The 26838-nt window shown below is 42.7% G+C and overlaps 1 protein-coding gene and 1 long non-coding RNA gene across 2 annotated transcripts; one reads left to right on the plus strand and one right to left on the minus strand.

The window, feature by feature from the left end:
• Nucleotides 1-8861: 8861 nt before the first annotated feature.
• Nucleotides 8862-14557, minus strand: prl (prolactin). Its single transcript, XM_076083443.1, has 5 exons — nt 12210-14557; nt 11024-11136; nt 10727-10834; nt 10439-10621; nt 8862-9819 (listed from the first exon to the last, which is right to left on the minus strand). Exons 1-5 carry the CDS (start codon nt 12253-12255, stop codon nt 9628-9630), a joined length of 642 nt encoding a protein of 213 aa, XP_075939558.1. The 5' UTR covers nt 12256-14557; the 3' UTR covers nt 8862-9627.
• Nucleotides 14558-17452: 2895 nt separating this feature from the next.
• On the plus strand, nt 17453-25000 carry LOC142941480 (uncharacterized). The gene is made up of 3 exons (XR_012951451.1): nt 17453-17652; nt 24113-24220; nt 24651-25000. It is a non-coding gene; the product is annotated as an uncharacterized LOC142941480 (long non-coding RNA).
• Nucleotides 25001-26838: the final 1838 nt, after the last annotated feature.

Genomic DNA, 26838 nt, shown 5'->3' on the forward strand with positions numbered 1-26838 from the left:
TTTACACTGACACAGATTGACATTACAGATTGTTGAGATTTTTCCCCTCAGCAGAAGGAAAAGTCCTTCCAGCGAGGCTCTAAAAATACAACGGTGTGTTTTGAAGATGCTCATATTTACTGACAATCCTTTAAAATTGTTATTGTTTCACGACTCCCTGCGATCTTTAATGTACTTTGAGATTAATGCAAGCATGGCATGCTAGGAACTCTTAACTTGCTCAAATACTATGTCACCATACACAGTGGAGGCGTGTAACTGTTAACATGTCGAAAATCTACATAACAAATACCAGCATGTCTCAACATCCATTAGTTGGTAAAATGCTTGTTAACATGCTAGAGTTAGCATGTTAGCATTAAACTCCAGTTAAAGCTCAAATACAGATTAGAGTGGTACAATTTGAGTCCAGTTTTTAGCTTCACTTGTAGGAAAAATCTTAAATTTACAGTGTTTCAAACATTTTCACCCATCAAAAAATGTTCAGTATTGTAATGAACAGATGCTAACCTCTGGGTTGGCACACACAAATACATCAGCCCTGCAGGACTTTATTGAAGGCATGTGATGAGTGGAAAATGGAGACGCATTACTGCACCGTTGTTACGGCTGCACGATTGCATCACATGGAAAATATTTTAATGAACATTTTCCAAAACATCAACCTGACAAAAAAAAACATTTGTTTTCATATACTGAGGATCTGCATGGTGCAGTCTTACTTCATTACACACATCCACCTGACTCCCTCAAAACACTCTCTCTCACACACACACACACACTTTGCAAACGGCTGCCCCACCCCCATGCATTCATTCATGCAGACGGGTGTTATGTAAGAGATTTACCCTGCTCCCCTAACAGAACACAACCTTGCATCAACTCCATGCGTCAGATTAGGAGAGAGAGAGAGAGAGAGAGAGAGAGAGAGAGAGAGAGAGAGAGAGAGAGAGAGAGAGAGAGAGAGAGAGAGAGAGAGAGAGAGAGAGAGAGAGAGAGAGAGAGAGAGAGAGAGAGAGAGAATGCATGAAAACAGATGAGAGGGCAAAAGACGAGAAGGGGAGAAATCTTAAGGGGAGGGAGAGAGGCCCCGCCATGGAGCTCAACCTCCAAAATCTGTTGTCTTACGACAGCAATCCTCAAGTCATGTATTTGTCTCGGTGATATATCCTAGATCCGCTGTAGAGATGTTCCGATACCATGTGTACCTTCACGATACCAAGTACTGATCAGTCACCAGTGTGCTAAAAACAAAAAATAGGCCCAATTGTATTATTCTTTTCAAACAGCTGTATACTACTAACCCTGTACGGATGTGATTGCTATCTTTGTTGTAAGGACTAGCTCAGGTTTAACCCTTTTCTAAAACATGAACAAATACATTCAGAGAATGAATGCCATAAAACTTTATTTTGTTATACAAGTTTGACAGATGACAAATATTGTCAAATTGCTGACATTTTGCCAGCTCTGCACCGGCCTGATCGGTACTGAGCATGTGTCACTCTGATGCGCAGGATGTAGGGACCGGGTAGTTGTTCCAGTGTAGCGTAAATGAGCTGATAAATGATACGATAACGTGGTATAGCACCCGATCCTGCTTTTTAAGTTATATCGGAGGCATTTCTGATGTTGGTATCGGTATCGGAACAACTCTCATGATGGGTAGGATAAACCTGATGGAAATAATATTGAAACAAAACATATGGTCATCTTTCAAATGCTACACCCCAGTTTGTAATCAAAGACATTTTACTAACTGGTTACCCTTGTATAAACTCATGTCCATGCGGATGGACTGTCCCTTTAAATCTTAAATGTGTAGTCCAACACACTGTACATAAAAACATAGTGTAATAGAGAAACTACCCAGGTAAAGTTGCATCAGTCTAAAACAGCATGTTATGCATAAAACATTTGTGCTGCACAGTAGTTGTGGCCTCTGATGTTTTTACAGTTTGTCTTGGGGACCCTGCTGATCTCAGCACAACTGCAGTAGTCTTACTGCTCCCTCTACAGGACAGAGTGCAGACTAACCAGCAACATATCATCTATTAAACTACAGTATTAAGTGTTAAATCTTCAGAGTTAAAGAAGTAAACGATTGTTAATAAAAACAATTATCCACTAATATTGTCTGGAACTCTGCTGAATGTCACCACAGCGATCAATAATAAGAAAGCGTTGTTTGTCATTTTCAGTTTATTCCTGAATGTATGAAAAGAGAGCGACAACAATCACCAGTGTCATTAGATAAAGTGCACTTCATAAAAGCTGTCTCGTAATCTGTGAGACTCAATGGAAGCCTACCGACACGACCAGTTACATCACATCCTGCTCAGTAATGCACATGATGATTCACAAGTCGCAGGCTTGTTAATGCACCTTGTGACGAATACAGCGCACACAATAATGCAGACTCGGTAAATATATAGATATATATGTATAGATACATAGCTGTGCTAGCAATAGAATATGAACAACATTTTGGATCACACTTATATTACGAAGCATGCTCAATACAATATGTTCAATACAAAACTAAACACTCTGACAAGAACACGTACATGCAAACGCACTAATGTGTAGAAAAGTGTTGACTGAGAAGTTACCCAATAATGTGTAAGTTTCCGGCAAACGCGTCTCAAATTCTGGCAGTGTTGAAGTTACAATCAGAGGCTCTGGTGGCTTGGTTCCACTCAGTGGACCATTTGGCATTCATCTTTACGTCGTCAAGACTGTGAGAATCTCCCAAAGTCAAATGAAGAAATTCTTTCAGGAAATACACTTGTGCGCTTTCTTGCCCAGAGTTAAGACGAGAAGATTGGCACCGCTGTCATGGCTAAATGTGAAGCTACAGCCAGCAGCCAGTTAGCTTAGCTTAGCACAAAGGCTTAAAGCTAGCCCGGCTCCTTAACCAGCTCCTGTGAAGTTCACTAATTAACATGTTGTATTTTGTTTGTTTTTACGCACGGTGTAACGACAATATGTGTTTTTTTCGGGGGTAAGGGAGGTTACTGTGTCCGTAACAAAAAACAGTCCACGACATTTGAGATATGAGATAAAAAATGTTAGTTCCTAGCTTTATAGCTTTTACAGGTTGTGTCATCTTTGACGGAGCCAGGCTAGCTGTTTCCCACTGTCTCCAGTCTTTGTGCTAAGCTAAGCTAACCGGCTGCTGGCGTTAGCTTCATATTTACAACACAGACATGGGGCGTGGCATCAATAGTCTTACTGCACTCTTGGCAAGGAAGTGAATTATAATTGAAGATATGATAAAAAAAAAATATTTCCCAAAATGCCGCACTGTTCCTGCTGTGTTTATGACTTAATAAGAACAGGTTAAAAAGAATTCGGACAATTGACATTTCTTTTCCAGGGAGTTTGTTGTTGTAATACTCATTTCGGCCACAGGAGGCTGAAGTTCACCACTACCCCATCTTCTAAATGGGACTAATAGCATTCATGTTTTCTTCCAGTTCTCCATGCAATCTAAACACAAGGCAAACATAGTGTGTGTTAGCAAGTAATGTAAATTAAAACTCACATGAAAAAAAACGCTATTAGTCTTTATTGAGAAAATGGGGCAGTGGTGCACGTCAGCCTCTTGTGGCCGTAATAAGTATTAAGAAAACCATTTTTTCCACCTGTTTCTCAGATTAAACAATTGAAGGAATTTAGAAACCACCTGTTCGGCTGTTCTTAATCATAAACACACAAAACAATTTAGATCAGACTTGGATGATTGATCACCAGAAAAAAAAATGTCTCAGTTGTCTCTCCGGCCCTCTGTATCACCATCTTCAATTTAGTATTAAAAATCAAATGATTTTGCAATATGAAATAGTGTCAGGACTTCCTATAAAGCACCAACAAGACAGCAGACACATTTTTAACTTGAGACAAAGTTCTGAGGCAGACTTGTAGACGGGTCAAAAGATTGTGCAGTTTTCTAAAAACATGTTTAGCAAAAGATATTGTAATATCATCCAATGGTACCCCTGAAATCTGAAAATCACAGTGTCCACTTCAAATCTGTGAGTGGCTGGGACTGAGACATGTGGCAGTGATCGCAGGAGTGAGGCCAAGACAAAGGGCGCAAAGGAAAGGAAACGAGATGGAGCGAGAAGGCCGGACGAGAAAAGGCGGTGACTGTATCACAACAGTTACACCATTATGGTTTTTTTAAATGCATATTTACATTCCCTTTATACTTTGACATCGTTCTCTGGAGTAGTGAGCAGCAGGGGAACACACCAAACCATACAGAACATGAAATAAAGTAAAATATGCTTACTGATTATTTATAGTCACTTAGACCTGAACTAAGACAGATGTAATATTCAGGATGTAAACACGCTGAGTAAAGTAGTGCACTGGTATGATCAGCACACGGCATCACCAGTGTTACAATACTGTATGTTCGTGTCAAAGGTTTGCGTGTAGTATTTTGTACTATACATACATAGTGCCATCGGCCTTAGTCTAAGACAGAATGCCTTTCCTCCCCTCTAGATCATCCCCTCACAGACCTGCATAAATCATTATGTCTTGTGAGAACTAAATATAAATACAAATGTACTTAATAGCTACTACACGTAATGAAACTGAATAATAATCCTCCCTACACAGACAGCTGTTTCCTTCTGAACGTTACGTGTTTACTTGCCTGCAGCTGTGCTCATGAGGCGATTAGGCGTGGTGGAAACAAACCGCCTTAGTCACGCAGTTTACCTGTGGGTAAGGAGCGCTTGATTTGATCCACCAGAGCAGACACAAATCAAATGAAATCATTTGAAGAAGCAGAGGTCGTGATTGTGACTGTTACACATCTTCAGCTGCGGAGTGTAAACTGTGTCACAGTGAGCTACATTTAGAAACAAATCTCTGTGAGTTTATTTTTGGGGCTCCTTGGAATTAAATCTTTCATTTTTCTTCATCCCTCTTCCCTTTCTCGTTCATACAAATGCTCTCCACTCTTGCAGGAGAGGTGTGCTGCTTCTCACTGTGAACCTCTGGGATTGCTGTGCCACTTGGCAGCTCCTTCCTTTTAGATGTAGAGAGCTAAAAATAGAGCCTCCACACGCTACTGAATCCAACGTCACGACTCGGCGTGAGGACACGTATGACAGACACAAGTGTTTCTGCTCCGTCCATTAAGACTCCTTTAGGAAGGCAGGCGGAACAAAGGAGGCACCAGAGAGGTGTTTCTCTCCTGCTAATACACTGCATGATGCACTGTGATGCTGTTTCTCTTTTAAAGCTTTTAGATCTGAAAACATTCATTTGCTTGTAGGCCTGAAACATACAGTGCTGTTATTCCAAGCTCGACATACTGGACATGTTGAAGAGCTGCGATCGGCTTAAACATGGAGTCAATGATTCTGGAGAAAGATTGTTGATATTTGAACGAAACACCCAAATAAATACCCCCCCCCCCCCCTCAAGATTTATTTTATTTACCGTCCCTCTCAGGGGGCTAAATTTAGGAGGTGCAGGCAAAGTGGCAGCACTGAGGCCCCTGGGGTGGAGGCCCTCAGAGAGAGACTAGGCCCTCCAACGATGCACTGTATTGGGCGGAGAACAGGCCCTTGCTAGTGATTGTTCAAAAACAACCTCAAGTTACAATAAAATTGTGCCTTTTTGCTAAATAAACCCTTGAAAAAGCAAATCCATCTCCATCATGGTTTCATTTTATTTAGCAAAATAGTCAATAGTGATCTATAAAACATGCTTATTCTACAGAAACTATAGAAACTATTAAAAAAATGATAAAAAACTATTCAATGAAAAGAATAATCTCCTATTTTCTTTGTAATGTCTGTCGTATATGCAATGATGACTGCTGGGTAATATGTATGTTATTGTTGTCCACTGTCAATATTCTGTTATGTGATGAGACGATACCGTGCATATGTCAGTAAGTCGTAGTTCATATATGAAACTGCTCACAAGGTTTGTGGATTATCTTGAGTAATCTTCCAAGATAAACCTAAACGGAACCCTCTTGTAACCAGGTCTTGATTTCTAGAAAGAGACATTGCATTTCTTTTTTTTTTGGGGCACTTTGAGCACAACAAACCAAGTGCCATGTTGTCTGTTACATTGGAGAGAAAGCAGATATCCAGCAACTCTATAGGAAACTTACACCAACACACTCTAGACTGATACACATCACTGCAGGTAAGAGGAGAAATATGTAGTTTAGATTTGGGGGGAGAACTGTCCCTTTAACTTCAGCAGAGACACAAAGAAGTCAGACATGGCAATTGCAGAGATTGAATAGCAGAGCACTCAAATCAACAGGGCACTAACAGGTAGAGCACACCAGCTATTTCCGGATCCTCCTCCACCGCTGCCAGGTCTGCCTTCGTCTGTCTCCGCTCTGTTTTACCTCCTCCATCTCTTTCTGTCTGACACGCGCTGCCTCCATGATCTGATGTCAGACAGTCAGTCTCGAACAAGGGAAATAAAGATTAAATACCCTAATACATATTCACATGGAAACTCCCCGTGAAAAGCAGACAGTAATTATGATACAGCAGTGAGTTCCTGAAGACCAGACTGAGAATCATGGCATTAATTATACATCACCTCTAGATGGTTCTAACACATGTCGGCTCTTATGGTATTCTTGGGAACTATATATATATATATATATATATATATGAAGCAAAATGGTTTATATAGCAAAAGGCACCATTTTTATATTCATTTTTATAGTTATATATTTATATATGTGTATATATATATATAAATAAATAATGATTTCAATGGTGATACTGCAGGTTAATCTATTTTGTCATCTATTGTGTTAATAATAATATAATAATATATTCATAACCATAGTTTTGATGCAGTTGTATAATATCGTATCACTGCATTAATAGACTGTAGCAGGATAATTAGTGATTCTTAATTAAATAGGTAACAATTGTTTCGATTGTGGTCAATGGCAAAAGCGGCTGTGGGGATTGTTCGTGCTGCGTGACCGGAATTATCGAGCGACATGGGCTGATCACATGTGTGGCGCAATGAAAACAACGACTCACGCGTTGCCCACGTAGATCCGCGGGTAGACCTCGTGGAAGTGTTTGGTCGGCCAGCTGTACAAGCCGCTGTCGTCCGTCAGCAAATCATTCAGCTGCTGGAGAGTCACCTCGAAGCTCGGCATGTTGTCGAGCCGCTCCGGACACGCGCTCATCACCGGCAGGCTGTGTTTGTTCTTCATGGCCGAAGTCTGGGACGTGGTGAACGTGGCAGACAGGTGTCGGTTTACCGGTCCGACGGCTGCTCTGCTCTCCGTGCGCCTCCAGCGCGTCTCAACGCTCAGAGCGACTAAATGTGGGGAAAGCCAGACCCGCATGCAGGGCCGGTCCGGGCTTTTAGGGGGGCCTAGCTCAGTGGTTCCCATTAAAGGGGTCCCGAGACAATTAAATAAATAAGAAAGAAAAATATATACTTTCAGACATTAGTGATAAGTTTGGTTTAATAACAGTATTGCATTTGAAATGTCCCTCTTCATTAACATCTTAGTTTTACATGTACTGCATATATTCTCAATATCATCCGACTTCATAGGCTATTTTTTAAACTTTCTCTTTTAACTCGCTCCCCTTAAAACACCGGCACAAAGTATGTTGTCATGGCAACACATCACCCATTGACTTAAAGTTGTGTAAGATTCAGGCGTATAGGTCGTTGGTCTCTCATGATTGTTTTTTTGCATTTATTTTCGGAGTTTGCGTGTTTTCAACTTTGCATCGTTTCTGCATTTGCTACGTGTTTTCTGTCAATGTATTTAGTTTGGCTTTCTGCGGCAGGTTTTTGTTTTCATTTGCAACACGTTTCCGTTGTAAATGTGTTTGATTTATTCCTGAAGCTGCAGCACGTTTCTCCAAACGGAAATGTTTTTGGCCGCTGTGGCCCGTTTGCCCTTGTCTGCCAGTCAAGGAAGTCAATGAAAAGACGCCAGTGGACACAAATTCACCTGGGGCGGTGTGATATGACACAAAGACATATCCGTGGGAATGTAAAAATGCTGCAGTTTGAGTAAAATAACTTGCACATATCCTGGAGCTTTATGAATCTGCTTCATAAATGTACAGAGATGAGAGGAAACAGGAGAGAGACTGGAGGGAAATAACAAAAAGAACCAGAGTTTCTGGTGAGTCTGAGATCTGTGCGTTCGTTGCTATCTAGCTGCTAACGTATGTAGCCTACAGTCGGTACATTGGCTGTTTGAGGCGGATAAACACTAACAGCCCCGTGGTAACATTTTTGCGTTCTGCAATGACTCTTTAAGTACTCCAGCTAAGTCTCCTTCAACATATCTTGATCTCATTTGACAATATTGCTGCGTTATCCTGCCGAGAGTCATTCAGCTGCGACACAGCCAGCCACTGTTCCATTGGTCAAACTGTGTTGAGGGCTGAAATGTATCCTCACTACACTGTCCCTATCTTACTACTGAGCATATTGAAAAGTCCCATTTGTATATGTTTCAAATGCAGATAATGTGAATGTCGCCATGCCATGAAAAGTTACAAAAAATGTTTTAAAAAACTGAAAAATGGAATTGAACAAATGTTCTTCTGTCACCATTGGACTGTCTTCAAAGCACCCACTTTGATATTTGTATCAATCAAGCAAATATCAGATTATGGTGGGATTGGTTATCATGCTCTCCCACCTCTACACAGATATAATCCACCTGTAATGTATTATTCTTTTTTTTTTTAAACTATTTAACTACATGTGTGCTTTAACACATGATCAATGGTTAATGTGGTACTCCATTGATTCAATATTGCATTTCCACAGAGTCGATGGGCTCACACGACACAGACAAAGAATTTTACTGTGCAAGAGATGATTTTTATTGATGAACAGAAATATTGAAATTGATAAGGGTTTCACCCTCAAGAAAGATTAAATCTAAAGTGCAAATGGTGCAGTAGGGCGCAAGTTAGGGAGAGAAGGCCTTTCTCCATCGAAGCCTCCCAGTGTGAAGAAAGACTTGGAGAGTTGGCTGGTGGAGGGATCTCTCATGTCACACCCTTCTTGCCACCACACACAAGTAACAAGTTTTTAGAAAAAAGGCAAGACTGGAGGAGTAACAGGAGAGATGGCACACCGGTTTACCACTGTATGGGAGCACGATATGGTCAGCTCCTAATGCCAGACCAGCTGGAACCACCCGGGGAAGTTCGTGAGCCGTGCTTCGTCCTCGTTAGCAAAACAGTGTGAGCCTTTAGGTTCACTGGGCAGCTCCCCTGCCTAGTTATTAACCACCTTTAACAATATACTAGAAGCTGTTTCGGGAGAACAGCTTTTTGTCAAATTTACAAGGGAAAAGGTTTCTCAAAAGCTAAAACGTCACAATATCACAACATTCTACTCATTCCAATTGGACTGATGCATCGTGATGACTAAGGGTGTTCAAATGAAATAAGATTTCCTGCGTGTGCCGTGTAACTCCTCCTCATCTTCACCTTCTGGAAGCTCACAATGACAACTACTTATTAATTAGGATACTAGCTCAGATAGCAGATTCACAGCACGTGCTAAGCTACGGTTGGTAGGCAATTCGAGCTTTGAGAGACATCAAGCCGGCTGCCTCCCTTTCTAGCACATCTCCGGTAGCATTTTTGCTGCCCGGCAGCGCAATATTTTCAGGAAGCTGTCAATCTTGTGGGAGTCGCGGCGGAAGCAGGACAACAGGAAATTGAAGTTGATCAATTGGGAAATCCTGTCCTGGCCGATTTCGTTGCCTCCCATGTAGGGCAGCGAGGAGATGGTCTGAGCTCCTGGACCCATCTGGGAGAGAAGGGAGGCAGGGAAAGGGAAAGGAGGCAGGGAAAGGGAGTTGAAGGGATTGGGATGTGGGGGAAAAACACAAATAATGAAATATTGGCATTGTATGTTTCCGCAAACCACAGGTACGTAAGATCTAAATAAGTTTAATATCACCATTTCTACATCAGTGTACATCAGCGTAATAGTGTTATAACTGCTTATACCACTCTTGCTGCATGCCTTCTCAATTACGTTTAGGTTTGGGCGACAAAGCTACTTGATTAGTAAAAGATGGTGGTTTGGGTTCAAATAACTGTTTGGTTTCACATGGGGCACGAACACCAGTCTACTGGGTGGGATTCACATTTGACCCACCGACCTCCTCTGGAGTTGCACAGACTTTAATTAAAAGTATTTATTTATGGCTTAAAACACATTTTCTATTAACATTATAAAAAGCCACTTTTCGACTGCAGAACTTCCCCAGGGCCTCGGAACCTTTTGTAATGGGCTGAAGGAACCCTTTTGGTCCTTGAAAAGCACTCCCTGGACCAAAATTACCAGGACCTTCCAGGAACCTCAAACACGGCTAGTGAATACAAGAGCAAAACGGTATGTGTGTCTTCCCACACTTGCACACCTTGCCAGATAGGACGTTCAGGCCGTCTCCCAGACTCTTGGAGTGCTCCTGCAGCTCCTGGATCTTGTTGAATATGGCGCCTTGGGCCGGGTGAGGCAGGGTGTTGGCAGAGGTGGACAGAACCAGCAGTGGGTCCTCCCAGGCTTGGAGCAAGGAGCGAGCCAGTGACAACAGGTCCGACTCCTGGAAAAGAAGCCAAACAGACGATAGTAAGATGATACAACACGCTGAAGGGTAACTGGGGAGATGTGACAGTCGGAAACATTGCATGCATGTACAGTAACTCACTGATACTTGAAGAGCTTGCTCCTTGTCATTGGGTGTCTGCAGAGAGGAGGTGTGGCACATTGAGGGGCGGGGCATGATCACCCGGCCCATAGAAGGGAAATGAGAGTCCTGGGGGGAGGGGGGGGGGCGGATGATTATTATATTGTCTCATGTTGTTTTTCATTCTCACTGTGCTGGATTCGTGACCCAACTAGACTTGCATGCGAGTATAATGGGTATAACACAATTCTGCCCCAAGGCAATCAGGAAGCCAGGAGCTGGTTTGACATGTATGTTTGGTAAAGCCCGGATACTGACCAGGTCCTGGGTGAGAGTCGTGCTGAGGGAGTGCAGTTTGTCGGAGCCCTGAGAGGCTCGGTCGAGCAGGTCGCTGATGGGGATGGCACTGCACGCTGCCGCCATGTACAACACTACGGAGCACAGAAAAAGGGACAGAGACAAAACAGTATTTCAACTTCTCAAAGTCAACCCTGTTTGAAATGTAAAGCAAAATATTGCATTCACTCTCTCAATGGGCTTTTACAGATCCACACCAGCCACAGCCCACACTGTGAGAACTGAAACACTCCAATGAGCTGAAAGTGTTACTTCTCTTACATGGTACATTTTATTAATATGATACCATATGACAGCAAAATAGGTTAGCTTATCCTAACCGGCAGCTGTAACAGATGGGCATGATATTTCAGTATCTTCTACACATGTTTATTTCTGAAGGATTTAGTGAGTGACTCATGAATGAATGAATTTTTGTTGGATAAAACAGCAGAATTAAGAAGTATTTTCGTGGTATATGATTGCCCGACCAATACTAGATTTTTGAGATTGATACAGAAACCAAACTTTTAAAATCCAATATTGTAGCACCTCTGTATAACTGAAGGGTTACAGCGCATGCCACGTAGTCGCAATGTCCCCGGTTCGATTCCAGCCGCCTTTGTTGCATGTCACAACACTTTCTCTTTCCTCTCTACCTCTACGCTTTCATCTGTCCAATAAAGGCGGAAAACGCCGATATTCATTTCTGTTTTATACAAACGCATAATACCAACAAATATTTGAGATAAGCGTCACTTAAATCTGGTTATTGAAAATCTTAGTCGATATACGTGATTGATATCTGTACTAAATGGGACATTTTACAGTGTGAAAATGAACAATTTATACTGCAGTTTCTTGTTGTTTGTCATACAAATATACTGCCCGTGATGAGCTAAGGGCCCGGCTGATTCATCATCTAAACGCAATGTTTAAAATCTCTGTTTTCAGCAAGAGAACATATCAATTTTGATTCAATATTTTTGGCTGAGAAAACATGAGGTGTGCAGATTTTTTGCACGCCCTGCTTTTCATTATATTAAAATCTATTAACATGGTAAAAATAGATGCATCTCTTATTCATTTTGGTGTATCGATCCCAGACAAAGAAGGAATGCCAATAACTTCATAAATAGACAAAGTAGACAAGCTGAGCTCATCTCACCTATCGTGAAGAGTTTGCTTCCATTGGTTCCTCTGCTGTGAGCCATCTCTCTTCTTCTGCTTCCTGTCCGTTAGTCTTTGCGTCTTTCTCTTGCTCCACTTGGCCTCCATTTTATAGTCCCTTGGCTTTCGGCGGTTTGGTTATGCAGCACCGTGTACTGATTGTTTGGGAACTTGTTCGTAATGAGAAACATGGTCAAGGAGATTTGAATGGATGCAACAGGAGTGTGTGTATGGGTGTGGGTGTGTGTGTGTGTTGTGGGCGACGTGGAAAAAGTTGCTCCCCGATCTTAATTAGATGGATGAATAAAAACAGTGACGCTCACACGATGTTTGGTAATTCATTTTGGCATCATTGGATGGTCAAAGTGCTGACGACCATGTGGGTCCATAAGTGAGCTGAACTTTCCATAGTTACAGTGTGGGCCACTTTCCTCACCTGCTACCTGCGTTCTCAAACCTGTAAAAACAAAAAGAGATCCTTGTTCTAAATCCACTTAGAATAGAGACAGGTTCTCCCCCAAGACCTGCTGGTATAGAAAAGTATAGTGACAGACCAGCTTCAGCAGTACTTGCCCTTCATTTAAATCCATTTCTGTCATATTTCATTGCTGTTTAATTTTGCCATATTGGATTTTTTATCTCCTAAAATTCTGTGAAGTATTTGAGAGTGTAATCCTGTAGATAATAAACCTGCATATAAGGGCTGTATGTGTATCAAAGTCTAACTGATTACATAACAGACCTCAACCTCTTTTTTGTGGGTGTAACTATTCTACTAAAATAAATATAAATAACTGTACTGGTATTGTTATTGTACTGTGTGTATAGTGTTGGGATCCCACAGACCTCACTGCTGTATGGGTAAAAAAATATATATCTTTATGATTTTAATGTTTTTCCCTTTTAATGTGTTTTTTCTCTGGAGATAATATAATAATAATATTTAAATAAGTCATAGAATTATCTTCTTTTTTTGTGTGTGTCCACAATCAGGACAATATTTACTGCGCCTTGCCTGCAGACATCAGTTCTGGTTTAACAAACAATTTGCAATCATGCAGGGCAGATGACTCAACGGGGACGCCTGGTGGACAGATGTGGAACGACACTGCCAGACAGACCAAACATGGGAAAACAGAGGGACAGGAAGGGGAGAGAATGGAGACAGAAGAAACAACTTAAGTAATACAACTTTGAGGTCAATATCTCTGTCTTATTAGCAGGAAAAACACTTTTTTTGACTAAAGTGATTGGCTGATAGCATGACATACTGACAGAGACAGAGAGGCTATAGGAGCTGGTCTGAATATCAAGTGTTGAATGTGTTATTAGTCTCAGGCTGTGAACAGAGCAGTTCATGGTGAATGAGAGTCAAAACAGAAAGACCAGAACATAAAGCATTAACGTACATCAAACAAGGACACATTTCACGTTGTATAAGTCATGTGGACAGTGCACGATGAACTATAAAGATTCCTTTTGTTTGCCAAACAGTCATTTACAGACAAAGAAGTAGGTTTAGTAATGTGATGGTGCTATGCTCATATGTGAGTTCTCTGGTTAATAAATGTATTATGTGGGTTTGAAAAAGTAGCTTTATGTTGCTGTTGTTATTTAGCCTTTCTAACTTCTTCTTGTTCTTCTTGTTCTCCTTGTTCTTCTTCTTCCGTCTTCATGGCCCTCCCTTGTCCAGAGGCCTTCCGTGCTCTATGATCCATTGCATTACTTACGTTTTGGGCCAGTTGGACATCTCCGAGGGCAAACTGGCCCAAAACGTAAGTAATGCAATTTCCTCTTTGAACATCGTATTAACTCCAATGACACAAATCCAAAAAGGATCATTTGGAATTTTGGAGCTGCAGGGCTGCATAAAAAGTCCCAGATACACATAGAACATATGAAAATCCTTTGTATTTAACCTTATTGTACAACCTATACATTATTTTATGTAACATACCTCTGTCATGTTTACAAGCACTTTTATAAGAAAAGTCATGAAGTATCAATGTGATAAAACAATGTGTTTTCTGAGCTGTTAAAGGGGACCCTGAAAAGAACAATAAGTAAATACAGTAGTTTCCTTTCCAGGAGAGCTCTTCAGAAAGCCACACATCCACTCTGCTTGCAAGAAACAACACGTAGACCGTCTTGTTCAGGAGCCTGGAGCTCTCCTGGCGTCCTGTGTGTTTTTGACACCTTGCTTTAAACATGAGCCTCCTTCCAGTCAATCCTCCTTACATCGTGTGCTGCACAAGCGTGCCGCACGCACGTGCACGGGTGGGCCTCCCCGTGTGTGACCTACAGACTGACTTTAAAGGCTCCGCTGAGTTCATCACCTGCAAGGGGTCACCTCCAGTAACAGACCCCCCCCCCCCCCCCCCCCCCCCCACACACACACACACATATTTTATGTTTTAATTCCTAATTGCTGCAAGCCAATTGCTGTTGCTTGTGTAGTCTTGCAAAGAAAAAATAAGGGTGTGTGTTTGTGTGAGTGTGTGTGTGCGTGTGTGCGTTCATGTGAATACAGATAAGACCCTCTATATTTCACTTGTGTCTATGGCATGTCGACCTTGCCGCAGGCCACCACAGCCAGTCAGACATGTTGGATTGTACATGTTACATGTGCAGAGCCCCTCCCCCACCCTTCCTATAGCTCTCTCCGCTAAGGCTTCCTTGACATTTTTCTTTTTTCTCCCCCTCCCCCCCTGTCTTTCGGCCCCCATGTTTGCAATGCACATACCACGAGTACACACATGCACACATGCTCGTAAACCAAGAGCTACGGCTCACACACACACCCCTTTTCCCAGTGAGATCACATTCACTAAGGCTACAGAGCACTTGCAGCACACTGAAGCCCCCCCCCCTCCAATTCTTTTCCTGAACACACTCAAGACACTTTTTGAGTTTTCCAACTTCAGGACCAAGACGTCCCATCTGCAGATAGGTAGGCAACTAATGGGTTTGTTTCATGAATTCAATCTCATGTGCTGGGTATCTGCAAGGGGAAGCCACTCATGTTGCTCAAAGCACATGATGTTCCCTTCTTGGCTCTTGGCACACGGACGGATGGGGGTGTTGAAGGAGCTTCTCATTGAAGTTATTTTTGCTTTATGCTTCAGAGAGACTTGCATTCACAGAGAAACTTTTTTCCAGATTGATTTGGAGTTCGTGTTATTTGATTCATAGTCTGGGGCTTCATAATATAGGCTACTCTTCAATATATTTAATTCCACTTTTACACCTTTTTCCAAATTAATTGAATCCTATTATATGCCTGCTTTATCTAGTGTCCTTGTGCCAGAAAAAAATGTATGCATTAGAGAGCAGTGAGGAGTTTTGTTTTTTTCCACGCAGGAAGTTAATTGGTTGACATTTTATGCTGATGTAATTAAGGCGCTGCGCACTTTTATCTTCTTCTTCTCCTCTTTGCTGAATATGAATGAGTAGCTGGCTCTATTTTCGGAAGCGGCAGAGGCCAGTTAATGCGTGTTGTGCTCGATATGGCACACATGTTGAGCAGGGGTTAAAAACGTTTTTAAAAAGAGGGTTAAAATAAAAGGAGGCTTCTGTTCTTCCCCTTTTTTCCTTGGCAACAGACGCTGTTTGTGTCCTTCGAAGCAGCCTGAGGCTCGCGTGAGTGCATTCACTCGGTACTACATATCCCATAAGTCATAGGTGCCGTTAATTTAGCAGAGGTTTAAGGCAGGTGTGTAGCGGGAGCAGCGGTCGCGAGCCTCGAAGAGCCGTCGGTACTCGCACGAGACGCGCGGAATGATAGTAAAATAAACTTAATTAAAGTCACTTTTCTGTGTTTTAGAAAGGGCGAAGATAAATGTAGGCACGGTCTGTATAGTTTTAGTGTTAGAAATCAAACTTTGTAACGGAGGTAATGTGCGTTTCCGTGATTAAACCCGCGATGCTATTAGCTTGTACGCAAAGCAGCAGCTTCGACCGCTCGTGCAGGTTGTTGCGTAACTGTGATGTAACATAGCTGTGATGTAACATTACAGCGTCCGCAGTGATGGCGGACGATAAACTTGGGTCGTAAAGATGTCTCCATGCCGTTGAAGGGGCAGTGCACACACATAATGTTTCATTCATGCTTTGTTAAGAACATGAGCTACATAAACTGAAGCCAGCAACGTATTGAGGCAAATTAACTCGTTAACACTTGTACTCCAAGCATTGAGAAAAACAAACATTGAATTGAATGTAATATTTAAAAATAAAATAGTCTTTTCCTACAGTGTTGGTTATTGTAGGCAATCCTGCAATCAATATAAACCAAGTTTAATCATAAATTACTTGCAAGTTAAAACTTATGGAAAACAGTTCCGTTTGGTAGCTTTTGGTCAGATAAAAAATTAGAAGCTGATGTCTATATCGTCAAAGAAAATCCTTTTTCTAACAATTAATGACGTTCTTAATGTTCTGCAACTATATGGGTCCAAAGTATGTCCAAATATTCTTGGATTCTTAGATTAGTGGACAGAAAAATTAACTGATTAAAATGGAAAAGTGGTGTAAAAGCCGAAGATTCTCTTGATACTGTAACTCAGTCGTCGCGGGCCTTAGTCCAAACTTCTGAAGTCCTACTAAGTTCCGACTGACCTTGGAAAACCTTGAGTCTGTCCCTACAAGACCACATGGCTCAATGTAGGCCGCTGCTACCACATGGTGTCGAATACACGCAGTATGTTGCTGTAGAAGACGCTCATGAAACACAAACGTCCTTTCACTTTAGTTCAGCCCCAAAAACATTGTTTTTGCTGCGTTTAAGTCCCTGACCTTTTCTTTTTAAAGAAGCATGGCTGCCGTGTGCTGCCATAAAGACTGCATTTGCAGCAAGAAGATGCTGAGACCTCTTGCGGAAAGCCGCCACTAGGTGGCACAAACTCAATGGAGAGATGATATTATGTTATGGGCTGTGAAATGAATGGATGCGTTGACTTTTTCTCCACCACTGTTGACATATTTTGGTGAGAGTTGTATCTCCCGGTGTTGAGCTCCTCCTTGCAGACACCTCAACCTCCAATCCCTTTTGTCCCCTGTTGTCCAATCCTCTCCCTTTGTACCTCATTGTGGGTTAATGCCCCTTCACCCCTGTGCCCCCCAGCCCCCCTGACCGCTGTGGACACACGTGTGCTGCTCACTCACATGTTTATCTCCTCCCACCTCCTCCCGTGCGCCCTCCCCTTCCACAAACTCACTCTCAACTCCGCTGTCTCTCTCTCTCTACTCTCTCTCTCTCTGTGTCTCTCGGTGGCTCTGGGTCCATAGGCGGAGGACAGGAACAGGACAGGACAAGCACCCTAGACACCAAGCACCAGCACCAGCACCACCGCAGACATGTTGGACTCCGAGACCGCAGCCGCCCCCGCCGAGGCCCCCGTCCCCGCTGCTTGTGTCACCATCAAGGCTGACCTGGACAAATGGTAGGTGACGTTTTTTTTTTACACATTGTGTGAATGTCTTATTTTATTTTGCGCATCCTTCAGTCCTTCCATCACGACAACACCATACTCGCAAACATGAAGCTTCCTGTACCTCCTGAACGCTCCACAAGTTCTCCACTGCCTTTCAAGAGTTCTTGAGGTAAAACCCGAAACCCTGACCTATTTGAATCAAGTCCTCCTACAGCGAGCTGTCCAACAGCTGATTCCTTCCAATGGCGACTTCTGCATCGGAAGACCGCAGCATCATGAAACGCGCCGCGCTAAAATGGAGTCTCTTTTCGGAGGACGTTGGGGGGGGTTGGCGCTGTGAAAAACCACCAAAAGAGACCGAAGTCTTTCATGTAAATGTAACTGAATCCGACATCCTATGTAGCTGGGGGGGGGGGGAAGGCTAGTGGTTCTGAGAACTTGGGGTACCCTATGCAAGGGGAGAGTGATTAGGGGATTAATGATGTGTGGCAGCGGGGTGATGTTTGATTCTCATGCGTACGCATGGATGAAGGCCGGGAATCTGCTTGCGTCACCAGCCTCCCTTTCTCCAGAATACCTTGCGTTGGCGCGTTCCCTTTTAGTCCGTCGCCGTCTCCTTTTTTTTGCTGTATCACCGAAAAAAATGACGCCAGCAGCTCGGAGATATTTTGGGGGATTGGTTGTATTTACTCTGTGTGTGTGTGTGTGTGTGTGTGTGTGTGTGCAATGATAGAACACTTGGGCGCACATCAAGCCTTCACACGTCTTATCTAGAACGGTCCATTTGGACAGAGAGGGGTTTGTGTGGAGGGTCACTGAGCCGGGTCTTCAAATGGATCATCAGGAGGAGTTAACTGCATTGAAAAATGCATTTTTCTTGAAAAATTAGCCCTCAAGTGGGGCTAATTTTTCTATTTTCTAATAATTATATTTGTGCAGAGTAGACACATTTTGTGGCTAGTAGAATCCCAGCCGGCCTGTCGGGCCTTGATAAGCTGAAGGTGGGTGTGGGGGTGTGAAGCCTTTAGATAAGACGGCAGGTTGAGGTGGAGGAGGGAGGGCTGGTGGGGCAAGGCATGGGTGGTGGGCTAATCATGTGTAACAGTTTTGCGAACGCCAACTTTGCCCCTCCCCCTATTGTTTTTTCCTTATAAAGTGTCAGAGGACACTTCAAGATCCCTTTTGATTTAACAGATACGTTTGACATTTCTGTGACAGCTCCATGTTTAGTGTGCTGTGAACATAAGTGATCCATCACTGTTAAAAGCTGCAGACATTGTTCGGTCACGGAGAAAGTTGGCCGTTTACTGCTGCTCGTTAAAGGCCTGGGCTAAGGTTGGCTCCATAGGGTCTTTTTAAAGCACAGTGCAATGGGTTCATGGTGACAAGGTTGTTCTCATGCTGCACATCACGGTTTCAGGTGATAAGTGCATGTGGGGCCTTGACTGCAAATATCAGCAGAGCATGAACCCATGACCTTGAGAGGTGGCTAGTCAGCTGGCTCCAGCGCTAGCAAATGTAGCGCTAAGCTACCGGTGTTGATCTGAGGGCCACATTGGCCCCTTCCAGTATACAGCTAGATACATCTGCAAGAAAAGTGTTTTTGTTCAACTTTTTTTTCCACACAAGCACAACCATGCTTTATGGTAATTTATGTTTATGTTTTGTTCAGCAAGATCCCTTTCAAAAAACACTTTAGAAGCATAAAGGCAGTCGTCGGAAGTAAAAAAGCTAACTTTAGGCTATAAACTAACTACTAACATCTTCAGTATAATAGGACTACATGTCCCTTTCCAAAAATCATGACTCGGTTACTGAAGATAATCCACAGACCTTGTTGAAGTCTCATGAAGAAGTTCATCTATTTTCAATTTTGGGGTGAACGTTCCCTTTAATGTCCCAGACCACCTCTGTAGTCCCATCAGACCCACCAGGAGGGTATTTTCTGAAATATTTAATGTCGTAGAACAAAACCCTTAATATCTCTTAAGCTTGTGTTAACCACTGACCTTCTTTCAGCCACTTACTGTGACCACAAACCCATTTACTTTGAGACAAGGAGACAAGTTGACATTGATTACAACTGGTGGTCACTATGAAAGTAACCCTTCTAGAATAGTTTTTATTAGGGCTTTTGATTTCCGGCTTCCAGTCAACTGTAGCTATCACATGGCTGGCTCTGTGTAATGAACACCATGAGCCCCTATGTATTTATAGACTCCATGGATGGAAGTGTGTACGAGTGAGACTGTACATGCGGGACGGCGTGACATGGTCCCTTCCATAGATCATGTGACCCCCTCGACCCGACACCTGCTTCTTTTAACCAGGTCAGCCGAAGAAGGAACAGCCTCCCATTCACACTCAGCCAGAGACGTGTGGAGGCGGCCATCTTGGTTTTGCCCCCTCTCCTCTTGTGATGAGCTTCTCTTCATGCTCACTCTAGGTCCGATTTGATCACTTTTCCACAGTTTCAGGACAAGTTGTTTTTATTTGGTTACATGGGAGAATTTGTTTTATTTTTTAAATTATTTTTTACTTGTCGCTCTGACCTTGTCACGGTCACACCAGCAAAGTCACACAGAGGTGACGTACGAGCCACAGGCCATATGAGCATGTGTGAGACAAGAACGCATGGCAGGCCTTTTAAAATGTCACAGGTGTTGTACAGTATACATTTCACTTTCACATCAGTCATTTGTTAAACCATTTTAACGCCTTTATTTGAAGTTTGGTTACATAAATTCTGCCCCTGTCCAACAGCTGGAATATTGTTATAGTAGTCTTAAAGTAACTTTGTTTGTTTATGTTCATTGTCTGTAATTGAGTCCTGCTTTGTTCTGCAGTGCAGCACAAATATCTCAGCTAGTTTCAATGCAAATCAACAGCATCTTTTAGAACGTAGTTGAATTTGTCTTGACTGAGATGCCGACACTTTATCGTTTCAAGATGCAGACACTTGTTTGAAGGAAGATAACTATTAGATAAGAGTGGAAAAAACTCACCATCATTACATTTGTTTTTCCTCACTTTTCTAAAATAATGTGTCACAGCTAGAAAGAACTATACGAGATGAAGCTTTGTGCAGCGGCTCCTGATGAACAACAGGGTAGATCTATAAGGCCCGTGCTGACATGTGCAGTGCAGAATGTGGGCTTGGTGAGCTGTTAGTTCTTTTGCTAATATTTACCACGAATAGTACTTTGCAAACTCCTTTAGCTAACATGTACTAACTCTGTGTACTTTGAGACCCCGGGCTCTTTCATCAGACTGGAACATATAGACCCTCCCTCCTCTTCCTTTGACCTCCACACACACAAAAACACACCCATGTCTCTGTAACTGATTGCCTGCGGACGTATGTGCAGACACGCATGTGCATTCTTGCCACTGGAATCTGTGCTGGTGGTTCTCGTTATGGAATTTGGTGACTCTGCTGTAATCTGAGCGCTGCTCTGAAGTTGTGCACTCGTTTTATAGATTACACATGTTCATAGTTGTATTAAGAGTCTCCAGTCCAACTGGATCAGGGGCGGTCCAACTTTTTTGATTGTGGGTTTATATAGAGAAAAGTATATAAGGAACACAGACGCCTGGCTCTGTGACTTGAATGTAATGGTATATATTGTAATGTAATTAATGGTAAACACATGAAAGCCACAAACTGGAGCTGGGTGTCATTTTTGTTGCTGCCTGAAGCGGTGAATAATTATTTGATTATTATTGATTATTTTAATCTGAGGGGTCATGAGATTATAAACAGCCTGGGACAGGCATTACACAGCATTACGTCATGCAACCGGTGACGGCAGTTCACAAGTGCCAAAAAGTTTGGGAACCGCTGTCCCAAGACGCCCCGGGGACAGCATCCCCACTAGATGATAGCCTTAATCACATGGTCTCTTCACTAATATTTGGCCTCTACATCATCGTGGACTGCGTGCACCTGCTCGGTGATCTATTATGCATGCGCGTCCCAGGGGACTTGCTACAGCCAGATCAGTCTAAATAATTCAGCCCTCATTTCCTGATCGTGTCCGAGACGGGAGGACGCCGTCGCTCCTCCTGAGCGGTGATCAGGATGCGGCCGGTGCTCGGCAGCGGTGGTTTCGGATTACGAATCATGCTGGCGATCCACCAGTTATGGAGATGAATTCAGAGTAAAACTTTTTCGCATTATGTAATGAGTCTATTGAGTATGGATTGGCCTACATTATTCGGCCACTGGTCGCCATTACAACCCCGTGCCCTATGACACTGTAACGGGACCTCGCTCTGAGCCGTGTTTCCCCTCAGGAGATTGCGTAATGGCCGCGGTGGTGGTGATGTCATTGGCTCCTCTACACCCAACCCCCCCCCCCCCTCCCTGCTTGTCCATGTGACCAGCCCTGCTCTGATGCTTTCTGTAATGGCCCCGGTGTGCACTTCATACTACATGCATGTATATACAGAGATCTGAAAATGAATCACATGAGAGAATCTGTAGAATTAATGCGCGTTGATATTATGACATTAGAATATTTAGAATAAAGGGCAGTGCTTTTATTTTAAAAAATACACAATTGCGTAGAGCCCACATTTCCCCTGTTGCGTAATACAGCCCTAACTGGTTCGATGAGACTTTCTTTAGGCTTCTCTAGCGTTGCTAACACTCTGTCCTTCAGTCGGCTCCTGTTAGGATGGAGGTGGAGGAGTACATACATGTGTGTTGTGGTGGAGCGACGCTGCTGCAGCAGGATTATCGACAGCCTCCGGGTCAGACTCTCTGCCAATCATAAGCCCTCATTGACTCCGTCCAGGCGCACGCGCTACAACACACCACCAGGGACGCACGCTTGCAGCGACACAAAGTCGATGGCTCTCATCTTCACACACAGACACACACACATACACACACACACACACACACACACTTCGCTCCATCCCTCCTGGCAAAGTAAAGTGCTGAGTGATAATCTGCGGCAGCCAGCTGTGTGTGTTACATCACCAAACGGGCACCCAGCCGCCACACAAAGAGATAAAGCAGCAGAGATGACCCAAAGCTAGTGTATTAAAATGGCTTTGAAGCTCTCATGTGATGGCGTTTCCAATGTTTTTACTGTAGATTTGCAGTAATTCTGCTCTGTTGTGTGTTTTGACTGATGACACAAAGCTGAAAATAAAAGACAGGGCATTATAGGCCTACAGGTCTTGGGAAGTATTTATGTACATATGTAAATAAGTAATGCTCTGAATTTGGAATCCAGCACTTTTTTAAATACAGTTATTGTGATAGAGGGAACAGTAGTGAGGCTGATGATGAGATACAAGTACAAACGGTATCACTGAATAACATGCATGCATTGTTTCCTGTGAGTCTCCTGAGAATATGCGTGTAACTATCAATGAAAACGACCATAAAGAGAAGTATTAACTGAATATTTATACACTAAATGTCTGTTGCTCACTCTGTAAAAACACCAACCTTATTTTTTGAATGAGAAGGCCATAGCAAAAAATATATATATATATTTTTATATGGTAAGCAGTGGCTGCTTTATTTTGAATTTGAGCCAGGATGGTTGGATGGCTGATGTTTAGGAGATGATGGAGAGGAGGATTGCTGCCCTGGGTTGAGAAGGGATTGGAGGAAAAGCAGAACAGAGGGGATGTTCAGACGTCATGAAGTGATAGGAGGAGCCAAAGGATGGGTTTACATTCATGTATCGTGAAACCCCGCCTCCTCCTCTGCCTCCTGCTGGCCTGCCCTCTTACCTCCGTGTCTTGTCATCTCTGCATGATCACGCAACCTCCCTCCCTCCCTCCCTCCCTCTCTGGTGTCCCATCAAACAGATGGGCTCACCCACATGGCTCTCTCTACCCCTCCCTCCTCCTCCCTCTCTTTCCCTCCCTCCCTCTCGCTCCATCACCCTAATGCACTGTGGCACTGTCTGCTGCTGTGTTTGCTCCTGTGTTAGCCCGCATTCTGTTTCTCTCTCTCTCACTTTCATCCCCCTTTTGTCTCTTCCTTCTGTCTTGTGTTTTTTTTTTCTCTTCGTCAACCATTGCATTTCAAACTCACAGAACAGTCGTCATTGTGGGAACATTTCACTGGATGTCCTTCATTTTGGTTGTTAAAGTGGTTGGGATCACACTGTGTGAAGAAGTTGATCATTGGGGGGAGATGCTCAGCACCCTGACGGCATTAGTCACTTTCCATGTCTTTAGAAAATCTTAAAGAGGAGGAAAAATAACTTTTTAATGGTTGTTTCTGCCATTAAAACCTGTTTGCACATGAGACGCCCAACTGCTCTGTCAACAGAATTAGTTGGACCGGGACTTAGTTGAGTCCACTGCTGCTGACTAAAGCCTCCTGTCATTCCTCTTTCTGTTTCCAGCTCGCATGCCATCTGTGCGAGAAGGTGACATTGAAATGCAACAATCACTCGTGCAATGTTTATTCTAACAGCGGTTAAATCTTTCTTTGCAGCGTGGCAGAGAAGGGAGCAGAGGGCTGCAAAGATCTGATGGAGGCCTTTGCTGCTTGTGTGAAGAGTGCAGCTGAGGGGTCATGAGGAGTCGCCCTCCAACCTCGAATGTAAGGATGGGACACAATTTGCCGATTCATTCATAGTCGACACGAAGCAATTCAGGTTGGGGGGTTAATTAACGAATGATGCTATATCTGTGAGTCGCATTCAGACGCGCTCACTTTCAGCAGACAATTGTCAACAAAGTGTAACCGTTGCAGAGTAACGGGCCTTTTTCATGGAAGACACTTTGACATGTCACGGTAGGAAAAGCACAGGTGTAAATAATACAATGAATGATGGCTGGATTCAATGTAGCGCCTTTAGTTTTATGCTGACTCACTATTTGGGACAAGTCAAAATGTCTCCTGGGAAAAAGGCCCATTGTTAAAGAGTTGGAAAACCCAAATATGATATGACAACAGCAAGGAAAAGCAGCAAAATAATCAAGAAAAACTCAAAAATGAGAATGTTTTGCTTTTTTTTCCTCTCTTCCAGGTCCACTGCACTGAGTCCTCCAAGTTCCCAGCATTCCCTTCTCCACAACAACACTGAACTGAATGATGACGATAATGATGATAAGGATGATCATGCGTGACAGAAGTGTTGATTTGGGCTGAATTTGGGATGTGGTGGCAGTAACCACAGTTTCCTCCCCCCTCCCCACCCGTTATAGGCTTATCAGGTGTCCCTCAGTCTTACCGCCATTCCCCTTCTCCTTCTGCAGCTGACATGCAGCACATCGACCTGTAGGCAATTCCAGAGAGCTGAGCTGTACTGTAAATTGTCGACTTGAGATGAATACTTATAAATGGAAATAAAAGTATCAAATACTTGGTGTAAAAAAACTGATTTTTGGCCTCTTTTTATTCACCATTTGGAGGTTGGACCTCTACTTGGAATATGAACATAGACTTTTTCCTTGCATGTCTGAACTATTTTAATATTTAGGAGTATGGATATATTTGATTGTTATGGAAAATAGACCAAAAGAAAACAATTTTTGTTAACGTAACATTCTTGTATGAGCTTGAAGGGGCTGAAGTCAAAGTAGACTCGACACTCGGACGTGACTTGTGTAACTAAACCAAAACCTAAGTTTCACAAGTCACTCAGAGGATTGCTGAAAACAAACTTAAAGAAGCTGTTACAAAACACGTATCCCTTGTTAAAGATGGGTATGGTAATAGTTTCGAATTAGTTTTGTGTTATATGTGTATATATTTGGCGACCTGCTTGTGTACCTACCTGTCCGTCTACCTGCGCATATTCTGCCCATGCTCTCATTGGGTGTCACTGTAGTCTGCTATGATTCTGCAGAAAAATCCCATTGGCTTTATGGTGAGGGATCCAGTGCACTGCTAATTTCCAAGTTTTGCCTACAAAAATACTTAATCCCTATAGCCATGGTCGTTGCATACGTTCATTATATGTTTAAATTGATAATGGTAATTTTAGGGGAGTGGCTTTGAAAGGTGACGTTTTATTTGTGTCCACCAAGAAAAAAAGATTCTAGTAGACTTTCCATCAGCCTTGTTTCCATTGTGCTGAGATACTATTCTAACATTACATGCAGACACATTACAGCTAGCTACCTAGCTAAGGCTAACTTTTGGCATAAAGCTGCACTACCTAGTGCACGTTATGTCAATCATCCATATGCTAAACCGCATACTGCTGTAGCATCACTGCACAAACCCTTAAAAACAATAGCTATTGCATTTTAGCCTCCAAGCTAACGCTAACGAAGTTAACTAGCTAGCTAACATTAAGAAGTCTTCATCAAGGATGAGCATGGAATTAAATCTACCTCTTTGTTATGCTATCTTTGACATTTTGTACAGGTGTGTGATTTAATGTCTCCTTTCTCATAATTTCAAACTAAACTAAAAAGCTCCACGTGGTGTTAGCGAGCTAACGTTGTGAGCAAAGTAGCCTAACTCTTTCTTTGAGTTTTAAAAGACTGCAGTTCAGTAGATATATTTTTATAGCCTATAGTACAGAATTAACTGGTGTATATCTACACGGGTTCACTGAAAGTTACTGAAGATGTTTTGTTACTCAAGTGTCGTCATTGACACATTTCCCTTTAACCTTATACCATTTTTTAGGGTCTGTAAACACAAACCAGAGTAAATTAATCTATTTTAGATCATTCGATTTTAGACATTGATGTAAGTGATGCAGCTAAGTTTTGTATATTTGGTACAGTAGTAATCAGTGTAGGCTACCATCATTCATCACACTTTAGCACATACAAATAATCATTTAATAGTACATGCACATTGCACATCAGTCAGTTGTAAATTGGGGATCAAAGGGAAACTCTTAAGTGTGCAAGGTATTCATCTAAATACTGCCTAAAGAAACCAAGTAAGAGGCGATTCTCAGGTCACACACACACACACACACAAAGATAGACTCATGAGCAGACATCAATACTTGTCAGCTGTCTGTTTGGCTATACTATTCCAGCCCCAAAGGGTACATTCAAACTCCTTTTGGCATCACACCCACACATTCCCAGATTAGCCTGCCCTCTGCTTTCATTCAGAGGTGTGTGTGGAGTTAAAAGCCACTATGCGCATGTTTGTAACACTTAAAAATCATAAGTATAGTCGTGTAAAAATGCCTTGTGACTGTCATTCAAAACAACAGAAAATAGAGTTTATCCGAGTGTTTATTA

Source organism: Anarhichas minor, unplaced genomic scaffold (genome assembly GCF_050575085.1).
Source record: "Anarhichas minor isolate MPS153535 unplaced genomic scaffold, ASM5057508v1 ptg000007l, whole genome shotgun sequence".
Lineage (NCBI taxonomy): Eukaryota > Metazoa > Chordata > Actinopteri > Perciformes > Anarhichadidae > Anarhichas > Anarhichas minor.

What these genes read in the sequence shown, in the direction of transcription:
- prl (XM_076083443.1), bottom strand. Translation starts at nt 12,255, where the DNA reads ATGGCTCACAGCAGAGGAACCAATGGAAGCAAACTCTTCACGATAG. An exon ending in CGACTCTCACCCAGGACCTG is followed by an intron (nt 10,835 to 11,023) that starts GTCAGTATCCGG and finishes CCCTCCCCCCAG; the next exon opens with GACTCTCATTTCCCTTCTAT. An exon ending in AGCAAGCTCTTCAAGTATCA is followed by an intron (nt 10,622 to 10,726) that starts GTGAGTTACTGT and finishes CTTCTTTTCCAG; the next exon opens with GAGTCGGACCTGTTGTCACT.